Source organism: Drosophila sechellia, chromosome X (genome assembly GCF_004382195.2).
Source record: "Drosophila sechellia strain sech25 chromosome X, ASM438219v1, whole genome shotgun sequence".
In the NCBI taxonomy this organism is placed as follows: domain Eukaryota; kingdom Metazoa; phylum Arthropoda; class Insecta; order Diptera; family Drosophilidae; genus Drosophila; species Drosophila sechellia.
The window spans coordinates 16,749,349-16,772,350 of NC_045954.1; the positions used below are offsets into that span (position 1 = coordinate 16,749,349).

The 23,002-nt window shown below is 48.9% G+C and overlaps 6 protein-coding genes across 10 annotated transcripts; 3 read left to right on the forward strand and 3 right to left on the reverse strand.

The window, feature by feature from the left end:
• The first annotated feature begins 840 nt into the window (after positions 1-840).
• Positions 841-1,335, forward strand: LOC6617966. Of its 2 annotated transcripts, none has more exons than XM_032725452.1 (2): positions 841-901; positions 1,056-1,335. In XM_032725452.1, exon 2 carries the CDS (start codon positions 1,086-1,088, stop codon positions 1,320-1,322), a length of 237 nt encoding a protein of 78 aa, XP_032581343.1. In that variant the 5' UTR covers positions 841-901; positions 1,056-1,085; the 3' UTR covers positions 1,323-1,335. The 2 variants fall into 2 exon arrangements, with proteins under 2 accessions (XP_032581343.1, XP_002042274.1); XM_002042238.2 differs by having other exon boundaries at positions 849-1,001.
• Positions 1,336-1,340: 5 nt separating this feature from the next.
• LOC6617967 lies at positions 1,341-2,754 on the forward strand. The gene is made up of 2 exons (XM_002042239.2): positions 1,341-1,495; positions 1,556-2,754. The coding sequence occupies exons 1-2, from the start codon at positions 1,406-1,408 to the stop codon at positions 2,642-2,644; spliced, it is 1,179 nt and encodes a 392-aa protein (XP_002042275.1). The 5' UTR covers positions 1,341-1,405; the 3' UTR covers positions 2,645-2,754.
• LOC6617968 (nuclear envelope integral membrane protein 1) lies at positions 2,692-4,533 on the reverse strand. Its single transcript, XM_002042240.2, has 2 exons — positions 3,653-4,533; positions 2,692-3,581 (listed from the first exon to the last, which is right to left on the reverse strand). The coding sequence occupies exons 1-2, from the start codon at positions 4,388-4,390 to the stop codon at positions 2,913-2,915; spliced, it is 1,407 nt and encodes a 468-aa protein (XP_002042276.1). The 5' UTR covers positions 4,391-4,533; the 3' UTR covers positions 2,692-2,912.
• Positions 4,534-4,888: 355 nt separating this feature from the next.
• On the forward strand, positions 4,889-18,362 carry LOC6617969 (CAD protein). 2 transcript variants are annotated; one of them, XM_032725858.1, is made up of 8 exons: positions 4,889-5,145; positions 6,081-6,908; positions 6,962-10,213; positions 10,277-10,381; positions 14,866-15,005; positions 15,688-17,512; positions 17,589-17,972; positions 18,045-18,362. In XM_032725858.1, exons 2-8 carry the CDS (start codon positions 6,150-6,152, stop codon positions 18,252-18,254), a joined length of 6,675 nt encoding a protein of 2,224 aa, XP_032581749.1. In that variant the 5' UTR covers positions 4,889-5,145; positions 6,081-6,149; the 3' UTR covers positions 18,255-18,362. The 2 variants fall into 2 exon arrangements, with proteins under 2 accessions (XP_032581749.1, XP_002042277.2); XM_002042241.2 differs by having other exon boundaries at positions 6,137-6,908.
• LOC6617970 lies at positions 10,559-14,254 on the reverse strand. Its single transcript, XM_002042242.2, has 2 exons — positions 13,595-14,254; positions 10,559-13,471 (listed from the first exon to the last, which is right to left on the reverse strand). Exons 1-2 carry the CDS (start codon positions 14,209-14,211, stop codon positions 10,837-10,839), a joined length of 3,252 nt encoding a protein of 1,083 aa, XP_002042278.1. The 5' UTR covers positions 14,212-14,254; the 3' UTR covers positions 10,559-10,836.
• A 100-nt stretch (positions 18,363-18,462) lies between the features above and the next one.
• On the reverse strand, positions 18,463-22,476 carry LOC6617971. 3 transcript variants are annotated; one of them, XM_032725859.1, is made up of 4 exons: positions 22,353-22,476; positions 19,647-19,725; positions 18,933-19,062; positions 18,463-18,858 (listed from the first exon to the last, which is right to left on the reverse strand). In XM_032725859.1, the coding sequence occupies exons 2-4, from the start codon at positions 19,720-19,722 to the stop codon at positions 18,675-18,677; spliced, it is 390 nt and encodes a 129-aa protein (XP_032581750.1). In that variant the 5' UTR covers positions 19,723-19,725; positions 22,353-22,476; the 3' UTR covers positions 18,463-18,674. The 3 variants fall into 3 exon arrangements, with proteins under 3 accessions (XP_032581750.1, XP_032581751.1, XP_032581752.1); XM_032725860.1 differs by having other exon boundaries at positions 22,349-22,476; XM_032725861.1 differs by lacking the exon at positions 22,353-22,476 and adding an exon at positions 20,105-20,270.
• Between the last annotated feature and the right edge of the window lie 526 nt (positions 22,477-23,002).

Sequence of the window (23,002 nt, forward strand, 5' to 3'; positions counted from 1 at the left end):
CTTATCCCCTTTTGTATGCAAATTAGCCACTGGCACAGTGGGTCTCACACGTGCATTTGCTGGGTATAATTGATACTTCAGGACGTGGACTTGCTTAACTGTAAGAATGCATGATTATACTCGATTTGAAGTATTCTGCCTTCTTTGGTGCTAATAATTTGTATGAAAAGTAATTTTGATTTAGATTCCATTGTGCTCAGGTGTGGCTTGCATTTACAGTTTGTGGTGCAATCGACCTTTAAGGCTGTGTTAAGAGGGAGAAAAACCGGTTAAATATTTCAAATACGCCGGCGTATTCAATTCAATAACACAGTCATCACGTCTGCAAATAGCAAAATAAATAAACGAAGTGTGATGCGAGAAAATCGCTGAGCATGCATATTGGCTATGTTACTGACCCAAAATTGTGATTAAGTCGTTTGCCTACGGAATGAATCAGCACGGGAAAGTTTTTCATTTCGAAACTGAAATTCAAGTTAAAATGAAACGTTCAAATAAGGCACTTTTTAGTTTATGGTGCTGAATTCTTTGCTTTCAATTGATGTGTAGTTGGTATAAAATGCAGCATTTAAAGCTTTTAAAATAAAATGGGTATTTCTTTTATTTAATATTCGATTTGAAAATAGATGGTAGATGTAACATAGCAAACACATACGCTGTCAATTTAGAAATTCAAATATCCCGCCGAAAGTGTTGTAAAGTGTTACATTACATGGCCACATCTATCGGTGTCACCAACCGTACCGCTTCGCAAATGCATTCTGTCATACTACGGTTACGGTATTGGATGTTAAACTTTCGATTTCCGATAGATATGGATAACGACAGTTTTTGACATATACCGCCTCGTGTTATCGAAAGTTGTGTTGGAATCAAAAGAAGTCATATTAAATTTGTTTAAGTACGTCGCTGGTTACCGTTTCATTATGGAGAACAACAATGATCTAAGAGGAACGGACCTGGGCCTATCTCGAGCTGATATGTTGGAACAGCTCGAAAAAGTGACTTGTTAATTTAAATTAAGACATAAGACAATATTTTTAATACATTTTCAGAGACTAATATTTCTGCCCGCCGGCAAGGATATGCCGCTGGAACGTCTGGAGGATATCTATCGCAATTTCATAGTTCCCAAGCCCAAGAGAGAGCGCAAGCAGCGCATTCCAAGCCCCAATCCCGATTTCAATTACAATTCCAATTCCTTTGAATTAGAGCAGCTAACGGAGCGCATCCAGTCGGTTGTCATAGTGGGACAGAAACGAGCGCATGGTCAGAAAAATAGCGACGACCAAGCCAAGCAAATCAAGATGGACCAGGACTGACCCCATGCTGATTGGCGATAACACAAATGGAGGCAACAATGGCTTTCCAATCACACTCCCAGCTCGACCAGTAGACAAACAAGATGATCCAGCTGATCCACTGGCTTCTATGTACAATTCCAATCGTTGTGGGCGAGGTTCTGCCCCTGCAACTCGATTTGGACAACAGTCAAGTCTGACAGACCACCGACCTAAACATAAATAAAACAAATAACACTCGGCTTATATCTTAGATTACCCCACGGCGAAGTGCCAGTCGCGGTGACAAGCTGCAAGTGTTCCACACCATCTGGGGCGCCATTCGCTCCGACTTCGCCACCGATACGGACAAGGTAAAAGGCCTGTACAGTCAGCTAGGCGGATTTGTTCGCGACGAGGTGCAGTGCAGCAGCGGCTCCACGGGTCGATCTGCCTGCGAACTGCAGCAGGAGGTGCGACGCCACCTGCGGACCCTGATGGCCCAGCGACTGGCCAATCTGCTGAACGCCGAGGAGAGCATTCAGACGTACGGCATGTACATAGCGGCCAGTGTGGAGCCCGCCCTGGTCAGGGACATTCTGGTGCACGCCATCGAGGACGTGTACTTCCATCGCCCGCAGGAGAAGCTGGTCCAGCAGCTGGAGCAACTGTACGCGGATCGCGACGAGGTCAGCTTCCGCACGATGATCGAGGCGCAGTTGGCGCTCTTCTGGCGCTATCAGGCCATGCAGGACAGCAGCGAGGCGTTCCTGTTCAACGTGGCGCACATGGTCAGCAAGATACGGAGCCATCACATGTACGCCAGCGTGGATGCGGGTCTGCAGAAGCGAGTGGAGGCACTGGGACAGCGTCTGCCGCCCGTTCTAGGCCTGCTCTTCGATCCGCAGGGCTTCTGCCTGCTGAGCCGCTCCGATCGCGAGTACATCTATACGACCATAACGGACGAGTGGAACTACGGGCTGAATGGGCGGCAGGTATTCTCCTGGCGCGAGAAGAACTTCACCGATTCCGCGGGCCTGACACGCGCCTTCGTCCAGGAGCAGCACTCCACGCCGCTCTTCACGCTGCGTAGCGAGCTCTTCAAGTGGTACTACTTTGTGGATCCCAGCGAGGGCAATCGCTTGGCCGCCCTGCGCTCCGGCAGTCCCAGCTCCTCGACCAGCACCTGGACCATCGCCTACGCGGGGGACGCACTCATCTTCCGGCAGCGCGACCTCACGCTCTGTGCCGCCGAGAAGTTCGACGACGACCGCCGTCTGGTGAAGATGCTGCCCGGGCAGATGCACACGCCGCCATCGGAGGCTTGCCAGTGGCTGCCGATCGCCTGTGCTCCGCCAAAGTGAGCGGGATGGCTGTACCCTGGAATGTGCGCAACAAATAAACTTATGCGTAAGTGTATAAGTGCATTTATTCCTAGCCAGTCATGAACAATTAAATATATTTTTTATAATAATTTGTGTTTCCGTTCAGTCTGAAAGTGATTATTAACAAACACATGTTACAAAACTACACAGTATAGAACGCGGTGGGCCGTTGAAGACAACATGCACTCTACAATGCTTTGAACTTAGCCTAATCAGTGTTTCCCCCTTTGGTTGAGCTGCTCGGCCGTTACTGCACCGCTTGCCGAATGTTCACCTCCTGCTCGAAGAACTCCTCCTCTTCGCTCTCATCTGGCTCCGAGTCGCAGGCGGCCTGTTGATGGCGGAACCGTGAGTTGGGCAGCGGTATGTTGACACGGTGGCGCGAAAGACCAGCCAACGGACGATAGTACATGCTGCAATGCACATACTCCTCGGGTTTATTCTCTCGGTTATCCACGAGTTCCTCCTCGAGCGCCGCATCCATGGACTCCTCGACGGTGCGCGAGTGGTCCTCGATCTCCTCGTCGTCCAGATGCGGTGCTCCATTGGCGAACGAGGCGAAGCGCACGGGATCACGCAGTTTGCTCATCATCGCCCACTGCTTGCACTCCGGACTGTTGACGTACTGGCGCAGGTCCGCCAGCGATTTCAAGGTCACCACGGCCGTCTGCTCCTCGTACTCCTCCTGGGTGAGCATGCGCCTATTTGGCGGAAAGCGGCGGCGGTACATGGTCTTGATCTGGTTCGCCCACGAACTGGGGAAGTAGTGGGCCGCAAAGACCAGCACCATGATCAAGGCGACGGCGCTCGTGTACCAGCTGCTTAAGTAAACCATGAAGCCGCCTATGGCCTGCAGCACCCACATGACAATGGTTTGCGAGCGAGGATTGTTGGGCGGACCAATGCGATAGCAGATCTGTAGAACAATCGAGGCAATCGGCTGGGGTTAGTTAATCACAATGGCTGGAATATCAAGTGGTTACGTACCAGGAACGAGATCAGTCCGGTGACCCCCAGATAGCACAGCAAATGGTCGCGGTAGGTGATCAGGATCAGACGCAGATTGTTCGCCAGCTGCTTGAGCACATAGAAGCCAAGGGTCCAGCCGCCAATTAGTACGCCACACACCATGGAACGGCGCGGAAACAGTTTGGCGGCGAAATAGACGATCACCAGCAGGGAGGCGCATATGCCGCCTGAAATCCCGGCCAGATAGTAGAACACACTGTTCTTGGCCAGCCGCTGGGCGCTCAAGAAGATCACTATGCCGCCGGCGAACAGTGAGAGACGCCACAGATCCAGCGGAATGCTGTTTAGCATAACGGTGTACGCCTGGCGGGAGGAAATCCCGATGCACTGCTGATCGAAGGGCGAGAGCTGCAGGAGCTGGCGCTTCTGCGCGAACAGGGTGATGCTAAACAGCGATTGCTTGTCCTCGTAGTGCTGCATCACCTCCTCCGGCGTCTTGCCGCCGTACTGGGAGTAATCATCGCTCCCGATGCCCAGGATGAACTCCACCGTCTCGAAGAGACTTGACACAGTGTGCCGCTTACCCGGATAGCAGAACGTGCGCAGAGTCTGCGGTCCCAAGAAGTTCTCCGACAAATTTATGTATGTGCCCGGCGTCAGGTAGGCAACGTCCGAGCGAGCCGAATTGCCAGGAATAGCCGATGCGAAAAATCCAGCCACGGTCAGCATCATTAGTTTAAATCCTGCCGACTGCATTTTGACCGGTTGCAATGGCGTTAGTCTTATCAATAAGTGCTTTCAGTCTGTTGCTTTCGCCAGACGTTCGTTTGTTATTCTTCACTTGCTTATGCTTGATGCTTGATGTTAACTCTACTTTGATGAATCAAATGAATGAACAACGCCGCTTCGGTGTATGTCCTCACTCACGACGGGACGGGTAACGTAGTAACGTAAGAAAATTTATCGATAGGTGTGTGACCAACTATCTTATCTGCGCTATTGTGATTTCAAATTTGTGACTTACCATTTAAATGTTGCATATTTATTTCCTTTGGAATACTTTGCAGGAAACGCATGAACACATGTCATCAAACTTTTCTCAGATTATTACTAATATCTTATCTTATTTGTAACAGTTAATGAATAAGTAACGTTCCAGCCAAGTTCCCAACCCGCAATATTACTTCCAGCTTAGTTCCACACCGACGAGCTGAGCTCTTGCTGTGGCATTTTTTAGCACATAATGCACGAAGATTCCGATTCAACAAGGCGGTGAATTCAGTTGCTCGACTTTTATTTTCCAGACGTTAATTGGAGCCAATTTGCAAGCAAACACAGTTAAATGCTCAAATCAAACACATCGGAGCAGTGCGAAATTAACCAGCTCTAAAAGCGGTGTCGCAAAGTAAACAAATCAAGTTGTCAATCGAATTTTAGTCGAAACCAAAACGTGTTCACAACTACAAGTGCAGCAAAGAGAGAGCTTCGCTTGAAAGTACACGGAATCGCAAGTGAGTTGTAGTTGTAATGGGTGCAGATGGGAGAAGGATAACTTGATGGCGATATAAGTGCATCGTAGCTTAAGGATTCTCAATTGGTTATTCCTCAATTCCCTGTCCAAAGTCCAATTCAAAATCAAAGTCAATGTTATTGTTATTCTCATTTGCTGACCGAACCGGTTTCCAATTGGAGCCAAACTTCTCACACGTGCTTACGCACACAGAAAACGCACCCTCTCACACTCGCTCTTCCTCTTTCGGCTCCGCCGAATCAAATGACAACAACAAAATGAATCGCTCGATAAGCAGTGTCCATTCCCAATCAGAACCGTGTTGTGCCCCGCGCAACATGTTGCCAGACATTCAATACATGCATACAATTATCTATCGCGGTTTCCTATTGGATTCTTTCTATATTTTCTTGGGCCGGCAAACTGTGTGCGTGTGACTGTGTGTTTATAAACACATGTTGCTTTTGCGGCGTATTTGATATGTTGGTACCCTGCTATTGTAAAGTCTATGGGTGTACAAGACATGGATCAACTTAAATAAAATAGTACGTTTTGGTGCTTGGGATGTAAAGCAAAAGAAAAACTCCTTACGGTTAAGTAAATTAAAATATTTTATTTGGAAGTGCAGAAATATCCTTATAGGAGAATTAATTCAATAAGTATATGTATATATATTTTAATTAATTAATCATAGCATTAAAGATATTAATCATAAAGATTTTAATCATAATTATTTGGAATTGCGTGCTTTTTAAACAAGATAACCTGGGTAATTATATTAAATTTTTTAAAATCGAGGGTATGCACGCGTTCTACATACGTATATGTAACTCATTAGGTAAAGTTCCCAGAATCGCCCAATATTGTTGTATATTGTCTACTTGCCTTCGTAGAGATATGATCTCTTAATTAATTAACTTTGCTCGTTTATTTAAGACAGTTTTCGAGTGAAAGGTACTAAAGAATACCCTATGGTTTCCAATCCTCCCCAGCAACACGTCCAATATGGCCTCTGCGAACTGTTACCTCGCACTGGAGGATGGCACAGTGTTGCCCGGCTACTCATTTGGCTACGTTCCCCCGGAGAATGAATCCGAAGTGGGTGTTGGTGGCGAGGTGGTCTTCCAAACGGGCATGGTTGGCTACACGGAGGCGCTCACGGATCGATCGTACAGTGGTCAGATCCTGGTGCTGACCTATCCACTGATCGGTAACTATGGTGTGCCAGCTCCAGATGAGGACGAGCACGGACTGCCGCTGCACTTCGAGTGGATGAAGGGCGTCGTCCAGGCCACCGCCTTGGTGGTGGGCGAGGTGGCTGAAGAGGCATTTCACTGGCGCAAATGGAAGACGCTGCCCGATTGGCTGCAGCAGCACAAGGTGCCCGGAATTCGAGACATCGATACTCGAGCCCTGACCAAAAAGCTGAGGGAGAAGGGAAGCATGCTAGGCAAGATTGTCTACGAGAAACCGCCGGTCGAAGGGCTGCCCAAGTCCAGTTTCGTGGATCCGAACGTCAGGAGTTTGGCCAAGGAGTGCAGCGTTAAGGAGCGACAAGTGTACGGGAATCCCAATGGCAAGGGACCCCGGATCGCCATTCTGGACTGCGGACTGAAGCTCAACCAGCTGCGCTGCCTGCTGCAACGTGGCGCCTCTGTGACCTTGCTCCCCTGGAGCGCTCGTCTCGAGGATGAGCAGTTCGACGCCCTCTTTCTGTCTAACGGACCTGGTAATCCGGAGAGCTGCGACCAGATCGTCCAACAGGTGCGTCGCAATGGATTCATTTGTACCTAATGTACCTAATCTTTTGTTTCTAGGTGCGAAAAGTAATTGAGGAGGGTCAAAAGCCCGTCTTTGGTATCTGTTTGGGTCACCAGCTGCTGGCGAAGGCCATCGGATGCTCCACGTACAAGATGAAGTACGGCAATCGAGGACACAATCTGCCCTGCCTGCACCGAGCAACTGGACGCTGCCTGATGACGTCGCAGAATCACGGATATGCGGTCGATTTGGAGCAGTTGCCCGACGGCTGGTCGGAGCTGTTTGTGAATGCCAACGACGGCACCAACGAGGGCATTGTCCATGCCAGCAAGCCCTACTTTTCGGTTCAGTTCCATCCGGAGCATCATGCTGGGCCGCAGGACACGGAGTTCCTGTTCGATGTCTTCATGGAGAGCATTCAACAGAAGGATCTGACCATTCCGCAGCTGATCGAGCAGCGACTGCGTCCGACTACGATTGCCATAGATTCGGCTCCGGAGATGCCGCGCAAAGTCCTTATCCTGGGATCCGGTGGACTGTCCATTGGTCAGGCTGGCGAGTTTGACTACTCCGGCTCGCAGGCCATTAAAGCCATGAGGGAATCAAACATTCAGACAGTGCTCATTAATCCGAACATAGCCACCGTTCAAACCTCCAAGGGAATGGCCGACAAGTGCTATTTCCTTCCCCTAACACCTCACTATGTTGAGCAGGTGATCAAGTCGGAGCGTCCGAACGGAGTACTCCTCACCTTTGGCGGCCAGACCGCCCTCAATTGTGGCGTGCAGCTGGAGCGAGCCGGAGTGTTCTCCAAATACAATGTTCGCATTTTGGGCACACCCATCCAGTCGATCATCGAGACGGAGGATCGGAAGCTCTTTGCCGAGCGGGTGAACGAGATTGGCGAGCAGGTGGCGCCATCTGAGGCGGTGTACTCCGTTGCGCAGGCACTGGATGCGGCCAGTCGCTTGGGTTATCCGGTGATGGCTCGTGCTGCCTTCTCCCTGGGCGGACTGGGTTCCGGGTTCGCCAACAACGAGGAGGAGCTGCAGAGCCTGGCCCAACAGGCACTGGCCCACTCGAGCCAACTGATTGTGGACAAATCCCTGAAGGGTTGGAAGGAGGTGGAGTACGAGGTGGTGCGCGATGCCTACAACAACTGCATTACCGTGTGCAACATGGAGAACTTCGATCCGCTGGGCATCCACACGGGCGAGAGTATAGTGGTGGCCCCATCGCAAACCCTCTCGGATCGCGAGTACCAAATGCTCCGGAGCACCGCCCTGAAGGTGATCCGTCACTTCGGCGTCGTTGGCGAGTGCAACATTCAGTACGCCTTGTGTCCCCATTCGGAGCAGTACTACATTATCGAGGTGAACGCCCGACTGTCGCGCAGCTCCGCGTTGGCCAGCAAGGCCACCGGCTATCCACTGGCCTATGTGGCCGCCAAGTTGGCTTTGGGATTGCCCCTGCCAGATATCAAGAACTCGGTGACGGGCAATACGACGGCCTGCTTTGAGCCATCCCTCGATTACTGTGTGGTCAAGATTCCACGCTGGGATTTGGCCAAATTCGTGCGGGTTAGCAAGCACATTGGCAGCTCGATGAAAAGTGTCGGTGAGGTGATGGCCATCGGTCGCAACTTCGAGGAAGCGTTCCAAAAAGCCCTGCGCATGGTGGACAGCGATGTGCTGGGCTTTGATCCGGATGTGGTTCCGCTTAACAAGGATCAGCTGGCCGAGCAGCTTTCGGAGCCGACAGATCGTCGTCCCTTCGTCATCGCCGCTGCTTTGCAATTGGGCATGAACCTTTTGGAACTGCATCAACTAACCAATATCGATTACTGGTTTCTGGAAAAGCTGCAAAGGATCATCTCCCTGCAGTCCCAGCTCACCCGTAATGGCAGTCGAACCGATGCCGCTCTGCTGTTGAAGGCCAAGCGTTTCGGTTTTTCGGACAAGCAGATAGCTAAGTGCATCAAGAGCACGGAGCTGGCTGTTCGTCACCAGCGGCAGGAGTTCGGCATCCGCCCGCATGTCAAGCAAATCGACACGGTGGCCGGCGAATGGCCCGCCAGTACCAACTATCTGTACCATACATATAATGGAAGCGAGCACGATGTGGACTTCCCCGGCGGGCACACCATTGTGGTGGGCTCGGGCGTCTACCGTATCGGATCCTCCGTGGAGTTCGATTGGTGTGCCGTGGGCTGCCTGCGCGAACTGAGGAAGCTACAGCGACCCACCATCATGATTAACTACAATCCTGAAACGGTGTCCACCGACTACGATATGTGCGATCGCTTGTATTTCGAGGAGATTAGCTTCGAGGTGGTCATGGACATCTACGAGATGGAGAATAGCGAGGGCATCATTCTGTCCATGGGCGGCCAGTTGCCCAACAACATAGCCATGGATCTGCATCGCCAACAGGCGAAGGTGTTGGGCACATCGCCGGAGTCCATCGACTGTGCCGAAAATCGATTCAAGTTTTCGCGCATGCTGGACAGGAAGGGCATCTTGCAGCCGCGCTGGAAGGAGCTGACCAACCTACAGTCGGCCATCGAATTTTGCGAGGAGGTTGGCTATCCCTGTTTGGTTAGGCCATCCTATGTGCTTTCCGGTGCAGCCATGAATGTGGCCTATTCCAACCAGGATCTGGAGACATATCTGAACGCCGCCTCCGAGGTGAGCCGCGAGCATCCGGTGGTCATTTCGAAGTTCCTCACCGAGGCCAAGGAGATCGATGTGGATGCAGTGGCAGCCGATGGACGCATCCTGTGCATGGCAGTTTCGGAGCACGTGGAGAATGCCGGAGTGCATTCGGGTGATGCCACGCTGGTCACGCCACCGCAGGATCTGAATGCGGAGACCCTGGAGGCCATCAAACGAATCACATGCGATCTGGCCAGCGTACTGGATGTCACCGGTCCCTTCAACATGCAGCTGATTGCCAAGAACAACGAGCTGAAGGTCATCGAATGCAATGTCCGTGTGTCGCGATCCTTTCCCTTCGTCTCCAAGACGCTGGACCATGACTTTGTGGCCACAGCGACGCGTGCCATTGTGGGACTCGATGTGGAGCCACTGGATGTGCTCCATGGTGTCGGCAAGGTGGGCGTCAAGGTGCCCCAATTCAGTTTCTCGCGCCTCGCGGGCGCGGATGTCCAGCTGGGCGTTGAGATGGCCTCCACCGGCGAGGTTGCCTGCTTCGGGGACAACCGCTATGAGGCGTATCTGAAGGCCATGATGTCCACGGGCTTCCAGATACCCAAGAACGCCGTGCTCCTTTCCATTGGCAGTTTCAAGGTTTGTTGGCCACTCCATTGATTACATATTGGTTACTCCATTGATAACTCCATTCCTCTGCAGCACAAGATGGAGCTGCTGCCTTCCATACGGGATCTGGCCAAGATGGGTTACAAGCTATACGCTTCCATGGGCACTGGCGACTTTTATGCCGAACACGGAGTTAATGTGAGTATATTTATGTCTAGAACATGATCATGTGTTATGATCATTGTGTGCTTATTGTGTTCATGCAACTTTAATCAAAATCCATTGGAGATGCGAGTCAACAAAGTTGAGTGGTTCCAGTGCTCATTTCCTACTATTTATTTCCCCTGACTTGGTTAACAAATTGAACGGTTGCGCCATGTTTATTTTGCATTATTTATTTTCGATGACTTTGGTTTACAAATTCAATAACATTATCATAGAGAAATTACGTTGATTTCAAGATTAGTTATAAAAATATATATGGCGCACATGGTATGGACAATATTTATGGCCCATAACTATATATAATTCTATCTCTATCTCTAGCCCTTATCACAACTCGTTTATCTGGTATCAATATATCAATATATGTATCACTAATCGCCGGGATTAAGCAATTTGGCTACTATATGGTAGTATTATCTTTATTGTCACTAGTTGAATGCGCCCTTGAGCTTCTGTGCGTTGCGCTTGAGGATCTCCTTGATTTCATCCCGCTTGGCCTCGGATGGGGCCACTCTTTGGACCAGTTGCTCCGTTTTGCTGCCCAGCATTTGCACCTTATCCGTGTCGAGGGATAGCCTCTGGAGGATTCCGTTCAGTGAGAGAAGTGATTCCTCCTTGGCCGTTTCCTCCGATTTTGATTCCATTTCCGTTTCCGGCTCTAGGCTATCCACTTTAGGGGAATCTATTGGTTCTCTGTCCCTTTGGACTTTAGGTGCCTCTTCTATGCGACTTTTTATTTCCCGCAGCAACGCGCTCTTGTTCTCCTCCTCCTGTAGGGTTTTAGTGGCGTTCGCATCCTCTTGGTGGTGAGCTCTTAGAATCCCATTGAGCTGTTGGTTTTTCAAATGGGGCATATGCTTCTGCATGGCCAGCGGTTCTGGGGTGTGTATCTGCACGACATGCTCCTGGAACTTGATGGATTTCCTTGGCGCTGGCGGAGATTCAACCACCGTGGGGGGAATGCCGCCGGATCTGATTGGTATATGCGATTCACACATGCGTTCCATATCGCTGGCTGCGTTCTGTAGTTCCTGCACGAAGTGCTGTGCCTGCTGGGAGCAACCGAGGTGTTGATAGAGGCGGCACAATCTTTGGCCATGCTCCAGATAAAGCTGCGCATGTCCACGGTTGCCAAACCGAATGGCACGAGCCAACATGGCCAGCGAATGGTCCAGCAGAAGCTCGACCAGATTGCTCCTTCGCAGGATCTCCAAGCCGTTGTTCAGTTGCGGTTTCGCTGCTTCCTGGCTCTTGGAACTCTCCGGATTGGAGCGTGCCAATAACAATTGGCGATCCAGGGAGTCGAGCGAGCAGCGTCTTTGTTCCGTCTCCGAGATCTGAAATTGCTGAGTCGTCGCCCTTAAGAGCTGTGTCTTCCTGCGCAGCTTTCCTCTCGAGCGCTCCTGGTGCTGAGCCAATCCCAAGAGTCCCTTGGCATCGGTGATCTCCGTCCTCTCGGTTTTTTTCTTTTCCACCCGTTGCCCGGCATTGTTTTCATCACGGTTCTCCAGAACCGGAAATCCCTGACGTGGACGCGAGAACTTGCCGCGTCCGTGCAGCTCCAGGTAATCCTGGCTAAAGAGATTCTCCAACAGTCGCTTATACTCCAGTTGCGGGTAGAATTCCGGCGCGTGCTGAAGATTCCTCAGTGCCTGGATGACATGCAGCAGCGGTTGCTCCGCAATTCCGGCCATTATGCTGCGCAGCTTCATTAGCGTATCCTCTGGGACATGCTCGAAGAGATTCCGCCGCTCGATAAAGTAGTCGCTCAGGTGTTTCTTGGCCAAACAGGCGTCGAAGGAGCGAATGAACCGAACCAATCGCTCGCCCAGAAACTCCTCTGGCCAATCATTGCTGTGCTGCTCACACTGCCAAAACATATGGGCTCTCAGCTGCTCGAGCAAAGCTCCCGGTGATTGGTCACAGGATGCGGATGATTCGTCCACAAAGGTTTTGACCAGCAGCTTCATTAGTTGGAACACCTTCAGTTGCATGGGCGTCAGGCAGTGCCGCTCGAGAAACTGCTCCGCCTGGGGAAAGACAATGCGCCACTCCAGCTCCCTAAAGGGATTTCTCGAGCGCTTTGGTGCATAGCCCACTGGTACGACATGGAAGCCCATGGATCGGATACGTTTCTTCATCTGCTCCGTCGGCCATTGGAACTGTTCGGCAGTATGGAGGTTGGTCAAACGGGGACGAGCCCTTAGCCAGAATTCGAAGGCGCAATCCGGCCAGGAATTGGGCACATGAATGGCGGGCACCAGCTCCTCGCGAGCGGTATATACACTACAGCCGCGATACGAGCACGCGGCCAGCTGGGATTGGCTGATGCCCAATTGGTTGGCCAAGTGATGACGCAGCACCTCTCCAAAGTACAACATGAACTGCTGCGAACTGAGGTAGCACTGCTGCAGTTGCTCCACATGACACTGGCGAAGCACCTCCACCGTTTCATAGCCAGCCGGTGGATATTTGCGATGATCGGAACTAGCCTCATCCTTCTCGTCCTCGTCACTGCTGGAGGCGGCGGAGGATGACTCCTCGTCGTCGGTTTGCTCTAGCCAAGGAGGCAGACAGTTGGCCAAACGGCGAATGCAACTCTCCGGCAGGACATTCCTTTGAAAATTGAAATCCCGACCGAATCGCAGCTCCTCCAGCGATCGCGGAGTATTCAACCTGGCTAAGTAGACATAATCGTAGTCCCCTGAACTGTAGCCAGAGGATGGGGAGTTGGATGCGGAGGATCCCACATCCCCGTAAATGCATTCCTCATCGCTGCTGGCCGGCAAAGATAAGCTGGAGCTACTGGGCGTGCCCGCCTGCGGATGCGGCAATTGGTCGCGCAGCTTGAGGCGCACATAGCCCATCCATCTGGTCATCTCCATCAAGTTGACTAGCTCCGAGGGGCAGGGCGTGGTCCGGTAGTAGTCCGTCTCCAGGAGCACCTTGCACAGTGCCGCCACGGTGTCGTAGTTGGCATCGTGCGGTCGCGCCACGTCCACGTTCTCAAAGACCACATAGGTCACGGGTTTCTGCAGCAGCTGTGGTGGACTCTTTGAAGATCTGGAACCAGGTATCGATTTATCAAAAACCAATTTTAAAATGATAAAAGAGAAGATCATAAAATGTTGGCAAAAATCCAGAAAGTATATATAAATATGCAGAGAGAATAAGGATAAGACTTACGGCGGCTTGAAGAGCAGGTTCCTGGCGACAGCCGCATCGATGGCGCTACTTTGGAGCAGGCTGTGCTCGGCCAGCTTCTCGGCGGAGCAGTTGCGTCGCCTGTCCACGATTTGGGCATCGACCACGGCCATCTCGGCCTCGAAGTGCCCAAAAAACTGGACACCCATAAGCAATTGGTTCAGCAGGAAGGTGTGCAGCTCGCAGTCCAATTGGTGCAGGGTCCTCTGCTCCACGGTCCGCTGGAACTCCTCGCGCTGCTGCTCCAATGTTCTGGCATACAGGGCACTGACACATTCGGTGGCCGTGCTGCCATTGCTGCCGCCCAGTAGACGCAGTTGCAGGGCGAGATCAGGATGGCTTTTTCCGCTAATGTGTCGTCTGTGAATCGATCCACCACGATCGGGAAAAGGTCCTCCGGCGCTGGCAGATCCGGATCCTGCGCCCCTCTTGCGGAGACGTTTACGCGCATTGCGCTTTTGGAGCTTCTGCAGCTGGCGGAGTTGCTTCTCCTCTTGGCGCCGCCGCCTCTGTAGGCGCTGAGCGGGAATGCCCGCCTGCAGGGCATTGGGCGTGGCACTGGAATCCACCTGCTCGGATCGCGACCAGGAGCAGCCCATACTCGACGGACGATCGCTGATTTGTGACTGAATTCAATCACCAATTAGCAATTACCTGCGATCTGCGATCTAGTAATGACACTGGCAATCGGAAAGATAAGAGCTGAACGACTCTTCCGGCAACCACCTCCTCCGGCCCAATTATCCATTATCAGCCAGTTCCTGGTGCTCCAATGAAAACGGAATTGATTTCCACTTCACTGTGCCGCACAAACAAAACTTAAGGAGGCGTCTAAAATAGATGGTCTTCAAAGAAGATATTATATAAAAAGTGATCTATAGAATTCTTATCTTAAAATAGTATCTTTTTAGTATCTTTTTTTCTGATTGCACTCTTAGTTTAATTGAATATTTCTTATTCACTTGTAATTTTTGTGCAAGATTGTACATATCTGCACCACTGTGCCATTGCTATGGCCTGTTGCTCTATTGTCTTCGTTGTAGACATGAAAGATCCATAAATAATGGTATCTATATGGCGTACTCTGGGCAAACAGTTGATTGAAAGTGGAGTTGGTGGCGCGGATGACGATGACATGTGTGGCCTTGGTGATGATCGGTCGGTCGCATTCTTTATATATAATAGATATACTATATCATTGTGTATGATCTATGTGCGAGTATATATATGTATGTGTGCTTTTGCCCTTGCAGGTGGAATCTGTGCAGTGGACATTCGACAAGACGACTCCCGATGACATCAACGGTGAGCTGAGGCACCTGGCCGAGTTCCTGGCCAACAAGCAGTTCGACCTGGTCATCAACCTTCCGATGAGCGGCGGGGGTGCCAGGCGGTGAGTACGATTCGATGGTGACTCTTTTTAATGGCACCCAACGATAAGTTAATGCGCTGGATCGTTCTAGATTATATATGACACTAAGTTGGTGATCCATGGAACTTGAGCGAGAAGTCCCAAAGTGCAAATAGTATTTGCATTCTAATTGTGTTTAGCTATATAAGATATATATAGCTGTATGTAGCTAACCTACTTAGATAAGTGTTCTGTTTTTAGGGGTATTAACGATTTAATGATTCAATATTCAAACAAATGTTAGTCACTGGGATTGTTAGGCCTTGAACACAGTTTGCACAACAATTGGGCATATAATATTTTAAGTTATAAAAAGGGCTTGTCTTAATTCCATTTCTTATCTGACTCAGACATCTTAAATGTTATTTATATTTTCTATAAAGCCCACTTGAAGTGCAAAGTACTTATAACTGAGTGCAAACTGATATACGAACGATATATTTTCAGTGTTTTTTATCTTTGCTTAGGTTATTTTCAGTGCAATCAAAATTGAAGATAATTCCAATCCTATAAAGTATATCTATTCTAAGCATCAGTCGTGTCCGTATGTCAGTTTGTCCGTATCTTTTTACGCAAGCTATTCTCTTATTTTTAAAAATAGAGCAACATTCTTTCTTGAATTAAGAATCATCCAAGTAAATATAATTTCCTGATATTTTTCCAGAGTCTCCTCGTTCATGACCCATGGCTACCGCACCCGTCGCCTGGCGGTGGACTACTCCATTCCGCTGGTGACCGATGTGAAGTGCACCAAGCTGCTGGTGGAATCGATGCGAATGAACGGTGGCAAGCCGCCAATGAAGACGCACACGGATTGTATGACCTCGCGTAGGATTGTGAAGCTGCCGGGCTTCATCGATGTGCATGTGCATTTGCGGGAGCCGGGCGCCACGCACAAGGAGGACTTCGCCAGTGGAACAGCAGCCGCTCTGGCTGGCGGAGTGACCCTCGTGTGCGCCATGCCCAACACGAATCCCTCGATCGTGGACAGAGAGACGTTCACACAGTTCCAGGAGCTGGCCAAAGCGGGAGCTCGATGCGACTATGCCCTGTATGTTGGGGCATCGGATGAGAATTGGGCGCAGGTCAACGAGCTGGCCAGTCACGCGTGTGGCCTTAAGATGTACTTGAACGACACTTTCGGCACCCTGAAACTGAGCGACATGACCAGCTGGCAGAGGCATCTCAGCCATTGGCCCAAGCGGTCTCCCATCGTTTGTCATGCGGAGAGGCAGAGCACAGCGGCTGTGATCATGCTGGCCCATCTCCTCGACCGTTCCGTGCACATATGCCACGTGGCGCGAAAGGAGGAGATCCAGTTGATCCGTGCCGCCAAGGAGAAGGGCGTCAAGGTGACCTGCGAGGTGTGCCCGCATCACTTGTTCCTCAGCACCAAGGATGTGGAGCGTTTGGGCCATGGAATGTCCGAGGTAAGGCCATTGCTCTGCTCTCCGGAGGATCAAGAGGCTCTGTGGGAGAATATTGATTACATCGATGTGTTTGCCACCGATCACGCGCCACACACGCTGGCCGAGAAACGTTCGGAGCGTCCACCGCCTGGATTTCCGGGCGTGGAGACCATTCTGCCGCTCCTCCTGCAGGCCGTTCACGAGGGTCGTTTGACGCTGGAGGACATCAAGAGGAAGTTCCATCGCAATCCGAAAATCATTTTCAACCTTCCCGATCAGGCGCAGACCTACGTGGAGGTGGATCTCGACGAGGAGTGGACCATAACGGGCAAGGAGATGAAGAGCAAGTCCGGCTGGACACCATTCGAGGGCACCAAGGTCAAGGGACGCGTCCACCGGGTGGTTCTCCGCGGCGAGGTGGCCTTCGTCGATGGCCAAGTGCTGGTGCAGCCCGGCTTCGGGCTGAATGTGCGCCCCAAACAGGTGCCCTTGGTGTCGGAGGCGTCCCAGGATCTGCTGCCCAGCGACAACGATGCCAATGACACCTTTGCCCGCCTCCTCACCTCCGACGGACCCGGTGGAGGCGTACATGGAATATCGACCAAGGTGCACTTTGTGGACGGAGCCAACTTCCTGCGCCCCAACTCGCCATCCCCACGCGTCCGTCTGGATTCCGCCAGCAACACCACGTTGCGGGAGTACTTGCAGCGCACTACCACCTCAAATCCGGTGGCCCACTCGCTGATGGGCAAGAACATCCTTGCTGTCGACATGTTCAACAAAGATCACCTCAACGACATCTTTAACCTGGCACAGCTGCTCAAGCTGCGCGGTACGAAGGATCGTCCAGTGGACGAGCTGCTGCCAGGCAAGATCATGGCCAGTGTGTTTTACGAGGTCAGCACGCGGACGCAGTGCAGCTTTGCAGCTGCCATGCTGCGTTTGGGAGGCCGAGTGATCAGCATGGACAACATCACGTCGTCGGTGAAGAAGGGCGAGAGCCTGGAGGATAGCATCAAGGTTGTGTCCAGCTATGCCGACGTCGTGGTGCTCCGTCATCCCTCGCCCGGAGCTGTAGCGGTGAGTAGGAGTTCGTGGATCCGTCTTCGATATGCCATTGAATTCATTATCTTCTTAATTTGTTTATTTCCAACAGCGCGCAGCGACCTTCTCCCGAAAGCCGCTGATCAATGCCGGCGATGGCGTCGGTGAGCATCCCACGCAGGCGCTGCTGGACATCTTCACCATTCGCGAGGAGTTTGGCACTGTGAACGGACTGACCATCACCATGGTGGGCGACTTGAAGAACGGACGCACCGTGCACTCGCTGGCCCGCCTGCTGACCTTGTACAATGTGACCCTGCAGTATGTGGCGCCGACTAGCTTGCAGATGCCCCAGGAGGTTGTCCAGTTCGTCCACCAGCGCGGCGTCAAGCAGTTCTTTGCCGGCAGCCTTGAGGGTGTGCTGCCCGACACGGATGTGCTCTACATGACTCGCATTCAGCGCGAGCGTTTTGATAACGTGGAAGATTACGATAAGGTAATAAGGGTGGCATTGTCTCCATTTTACTTGATATACTACTTGCTCACACCCACTGGTTTCCTTCGACAGTGCTGTGGCCATCTGGTGCTGACGCCCGAGCATATGATGCGTGCCAAGAAGCGTTCGATTGTTCTACATCCGCTGCCGCGTCTGGACGAGATCAGCCGGGAGATCGACTCGGACCCGAGGGCCGCCTACTTCCGGCAGGCGGAGTACGGCATGTACATCCGCATGGCCTTGCTGGCCATGGTCGTTGGTGGACGCAATACGGCGCTCTAGAGGATGGAAGACCCACCATCTTTGACTCTCTACTATTTTTTTGTATACTATATTTTATACCACACATGTACGCAGCTGCATACGAATATATTGATCCATTTGGTTGAATTGTTTGTGTTTTTTTGGATGAACATATAGTGCTTGTATCTGAATCCAAGGTGTGCACAAATCATATCATATCATATCATATCAAATCATATCTGTGAAATAGCTTTACAGTTTTCCCTTTAATTCTAACAAACATATATTGTCACATATTTTATAGTATAGTAGTATAATATTTTAACAAGCAAAAAAAAAGGTGTCATATTTTATATAGATATAAGATGGTGATGGAAATCCTTAGGCTAAGTGTCAGTCTCAAACGTTTACAATAAACATCACGTGCCCATGTGCCGCTGGTTGGCGGTGGTGCTTCCACTAGTACCGCTCCACCACCACGGCTGTGGGTCGCCACTGGTCCTCCGTGCCCTGCTTGACCTTGTCCAAGGTCAGAGTGCTCTCAGCGAACGCTGCGTTCAAGTTACCGGCCAACTGGGGCTGATCCTGCGCCACACTGGTCATGGTCACCACATTGGCGGAGGAATTGCTCTTCCGGTTGTTGCTGCATTTTTTTAAACGACAAGAATCAGAATATTATATGCAATAATTCATATATATATGTATGTATGCTGTTACCTCTTCTGCTTGCGACAAGATATCATGGACACAAGGACGGCCAGAATGATGATGGCAGCCAAAAGGCCGGACAATCCGGCCACCATGGTCATCATGCCGTGCGGCTCCCCATCGGAGGTCACCTTGGTAACTGCAAAACCGAGCGAAAGCCGCCGGTTAGTGAGCGAGTGAATGATGATTGATTGACTGACTACTGGAGGTGACGTGCTGCTCCAATTTGGCAGGTGTGAAATGTAAATTGACCCAAGGTCAACTGTAAAGCTAAAGTAAACTCTAAAAAATAAATATATATGTACATAGACATGACTTCGCCGCACTAAACGGCCTTAAATATGCATAAATATATTAATGAGTTTCGTAAAAGGCGATCCTCTATTGATATAAATATAAAATAAAATTCAAGAAGTTAAGAGTAAGTTCTAAAACGGAGTTTTCCATGTACTTTAGGATTATATCAATGCGGAAGATTTCAAATAGGATTTTAAAATATTAAGCCTTTTCCTTGTAGCTTAAGTACTAGTTATTTTTCAGAGTGCTTTGAACTTCAACTTGACGGCGATCTGAATGCAATCCGATCTGAGTCGATTTAAAATGCGTGGAACGGCGGGCAGCAGGTTTATTTAACTGCCGCTGACAGGCAGGCCGACGCACTTCCTCAACTTTCTAAACCGGAAGGCACCACCCTTCACCCCAACCCCACTGGCCATTACTCACTGCAGTCCTCTACGACGAAGCGCTTGGTGTTGGGCGCGGAGTGCACGTAGCCGCCCAGCTCCATCTTCAGATCCATTTTCTGAAATGAATTATAAGTAAAATAAAGTAAATATAAACAAAATAATGTCTCATTTTACAAATAAGAAAATTAATATATATGCTGCATTTATATTACGTTTAAAAGTTCAAATTGAAAGTGCTCATATATTTTTTTAAGTGCACAAGTTGGGTAAAAACATGAGGAGGCCGTGAAACATCTGTGTAAATGCAGTTAGCTAACTGCAGTAATCAAACACTAATTGATTGAAATACAGTGGAGCTTCGCTGCAAATGATCTTTGGGTTTGATAAGCACAAAAAAAAAAAACATGGTACGCCCTAGATCCAAAAATAATCATGATTAAGCTGAGATTTTTATGTAATAAATTATGATTTTTTTTATTGCATAGAATCACTTACTTATTTAAAAAGTTTTAACAATTGTAACTCTTGCAATTTCAAACTGATCTGATTGATCGGAAAATGTTAAAATTTCGCAAATATATAGATTTTGAGATTTTGAATTTGATTTTTCAAATTGTCAACGCGGATTGGTTCGCTCCACGGAATGTCGACCGTACTGCCCCAGTTGCAGAAACCGCATGCGCATGCGCAGCGCGGCAGATGAAAAAGCGCAGAGTCCGCTCGACTTCTCGCTCGACTTCACCGCCTCGGCATCGAACTTCGGTTGGCCAATAGCCGCCGCTGCCTCTGCTGCCGCCGCTGCCTCTGCTGCCGCCGCTGCCTCTGCTACCGCCGCTGCCGCTGTCGACGCACTCATTAATTGGCTGGTGCTGGAGGAGCTTGGCTAAGCGATGCGATGCCATGTCGCTTATCAGCAGAGGGCAATAATTCTGCCCCCGAGTTGGGATGCCAGTGATTTATTTGGCCATAATTAATTTGATTTTATTGTTTACAGACAATGCTCGACGGCGCTGCTTTGAAAGCGATGTTCTTCGGTTAATTGTGAGTGACAACTCACTTACCCACTCACCAACTTTGCTGGTAAAAACAGTCTGACTTCCTCAGTAAGACACCCTATCGTATGGAATACAAATGTTCTCTTCCGGCATCCAAAACTTGATTTGGTTTATACAAATAGTGCGAATTCTTGAAACAAGGTCAAAATATGGTAGGTGGCAGGTCTAACACTTTCCCAAAAACATTAAGCATACGTAAATATTCTATGTTTGTGTCGCAACTTGGCGAGGTTTCACTGTGGACGTTGATAAGACATCCATTCCAGCACTCAAAAGCTGTGCAAACACTTTGGAAATATACTCAAAAACTAGTTTCCCCTTAAATATTATTTATATCAAGTCAAGTGCGGAAGTAAACTGTACTATATAATATTCATAGAAACCAATTAAGATTTTCCAAGTAAATATATAATACAAAGAAAACAGACTGTAACTGCTGATACTTCTTAAATTAGTTAGGAATTTTATCTGTCACGTTTGCCAATTAGGCGTTGGTTGTATCCACCAAAAAATAAAAAATAAAAAGGGAGGGGAATCGTGTCTGGAAAAGTATCTTATATAAGATAGGCACTGAAATACTTTTATGTGCCAGCAGAAGCTGCCAATTGGGGAATATCTCCAGTTGTCACCTATTATTCGGCAGTGATTGGGGGGGAGGAGGGTGGTCCCAAAAGGTAAATTGATGGGTGTTCATGATTGGAATTTAAAGGCCCGTCTGAGTAGCACAGAATGCTTGTTTTCTCTAAGATCCCCCACCCACCCATATGATTTGCATGCGAATCGAATAACTATCGAAAACTAAGCGATATAAAGTTAGCTGGAAATGCGAAAGGTACACCGAGAAAAAATGTGTGTAGGTACCAATAATGCTGGCATAAATACAACATCTTGTAGGGCTCTTAAATAAAAACTAAGACATTTATTCAACATTCAAACAAACAAGGATTCAAAACTATTTGTTGACAAATCAAGCTAGAATATAAGAAAGTATATACAAGTACTAAAGTAAGAAGATTTCATTTCAAATTCTTTAACAATTATATACTTTCCTTTAATGCAAAAAAAGACAAAAGACGAAAAGGTTTTTAAAAAGTTAGTCTAATTGAACTGCTTAACTTTCGCATTTGCACTAATAATTTTAAACATTTTATTTTTAGTTGTTTATTCAAGAATGTCTCCACTAATATTTAATTTATTTTTTTCGTGAAATGGACCGGAAGGAATGGAATTGCATGCAAAGTAGCTGGAGAAATGCGAGCACGATTTTCAGCTGGTTTCATATTCGTATATATGTATGATCACAATGTTCTACGATATATGTACATGGTATATATATGATATAGTATGTGATATATGTGGTGTCGCGTCTTCTGTAGTTGTTTAGCCACCGCGCCATTAATAATTTAATTAATTTAATCAGTTGTGGTGGCAACAATTTGCAATTTAATGGCACAAATTACGGCTCGCAAATGGCACACAGCGGTTAAATTTTCCAATTAAAATTCGGCAATCATCTAAATTTGCACATTAAAATGTTTTCAGAACGCGCCGTCCGAAATTCACGCCAATCAATTGATTATCACTGGTCTCACAAATCTGCAGAACACAACAATTCCACTCGATATGAGATGTATGTATGTAGCATACTAAGTTATAAGATACATTGGCCAAGAACTAAAACCACTCACTTGCAATTTTTGTATCTTCGAGATGCACTACTCTAATCGTATTTATGCTCGCTGTGTTCGTATTTCACTTTTAACTCTCAACTAATGCCGCCGACAATCGCCGTTCGACTAATGCGCTCGACGTAAAGCCCAAACGTAACTTTCGATTGCGCCAAAAGCGGTGGCTGCGACGCCGACTGCGCAGTCGCGAGAACGTCGAGAAAGGCGGCTTAACCCTATACAGGCCAAGCACTCTTTTTTTGCCAAGTTAGGATCATGAAAGTGGAGCCAGTTAGATCGCTATTATCATGTAGATATGTGGATGAAGTAAGAGCATTCTAGCTGGCTTATGCAACAGAAAAACTCAACAAATTGCATTAGTTTTACGCAATTCGGTGTTTCCACATTTAAGTACGATTACCGGATTTGCTTAACACAAGTGGCTAAAACAATAATATGCATTAACTTCAATAAATGCACACGCGATTAGCTACAGATGTCTATCACTCATACGCACTGTTGGCCGCTCGAAGCGTGCTCGACTTAATTACCATTAATTAAAATGAATTAAATTGATTTGATTTTATTTTATTTATCACTTCTAGCGAATTTGAAATCTTCTTTTGAATTTAGAGCGAGTAGTCTTAACTCAAAACTAAAGGACTCAAAAC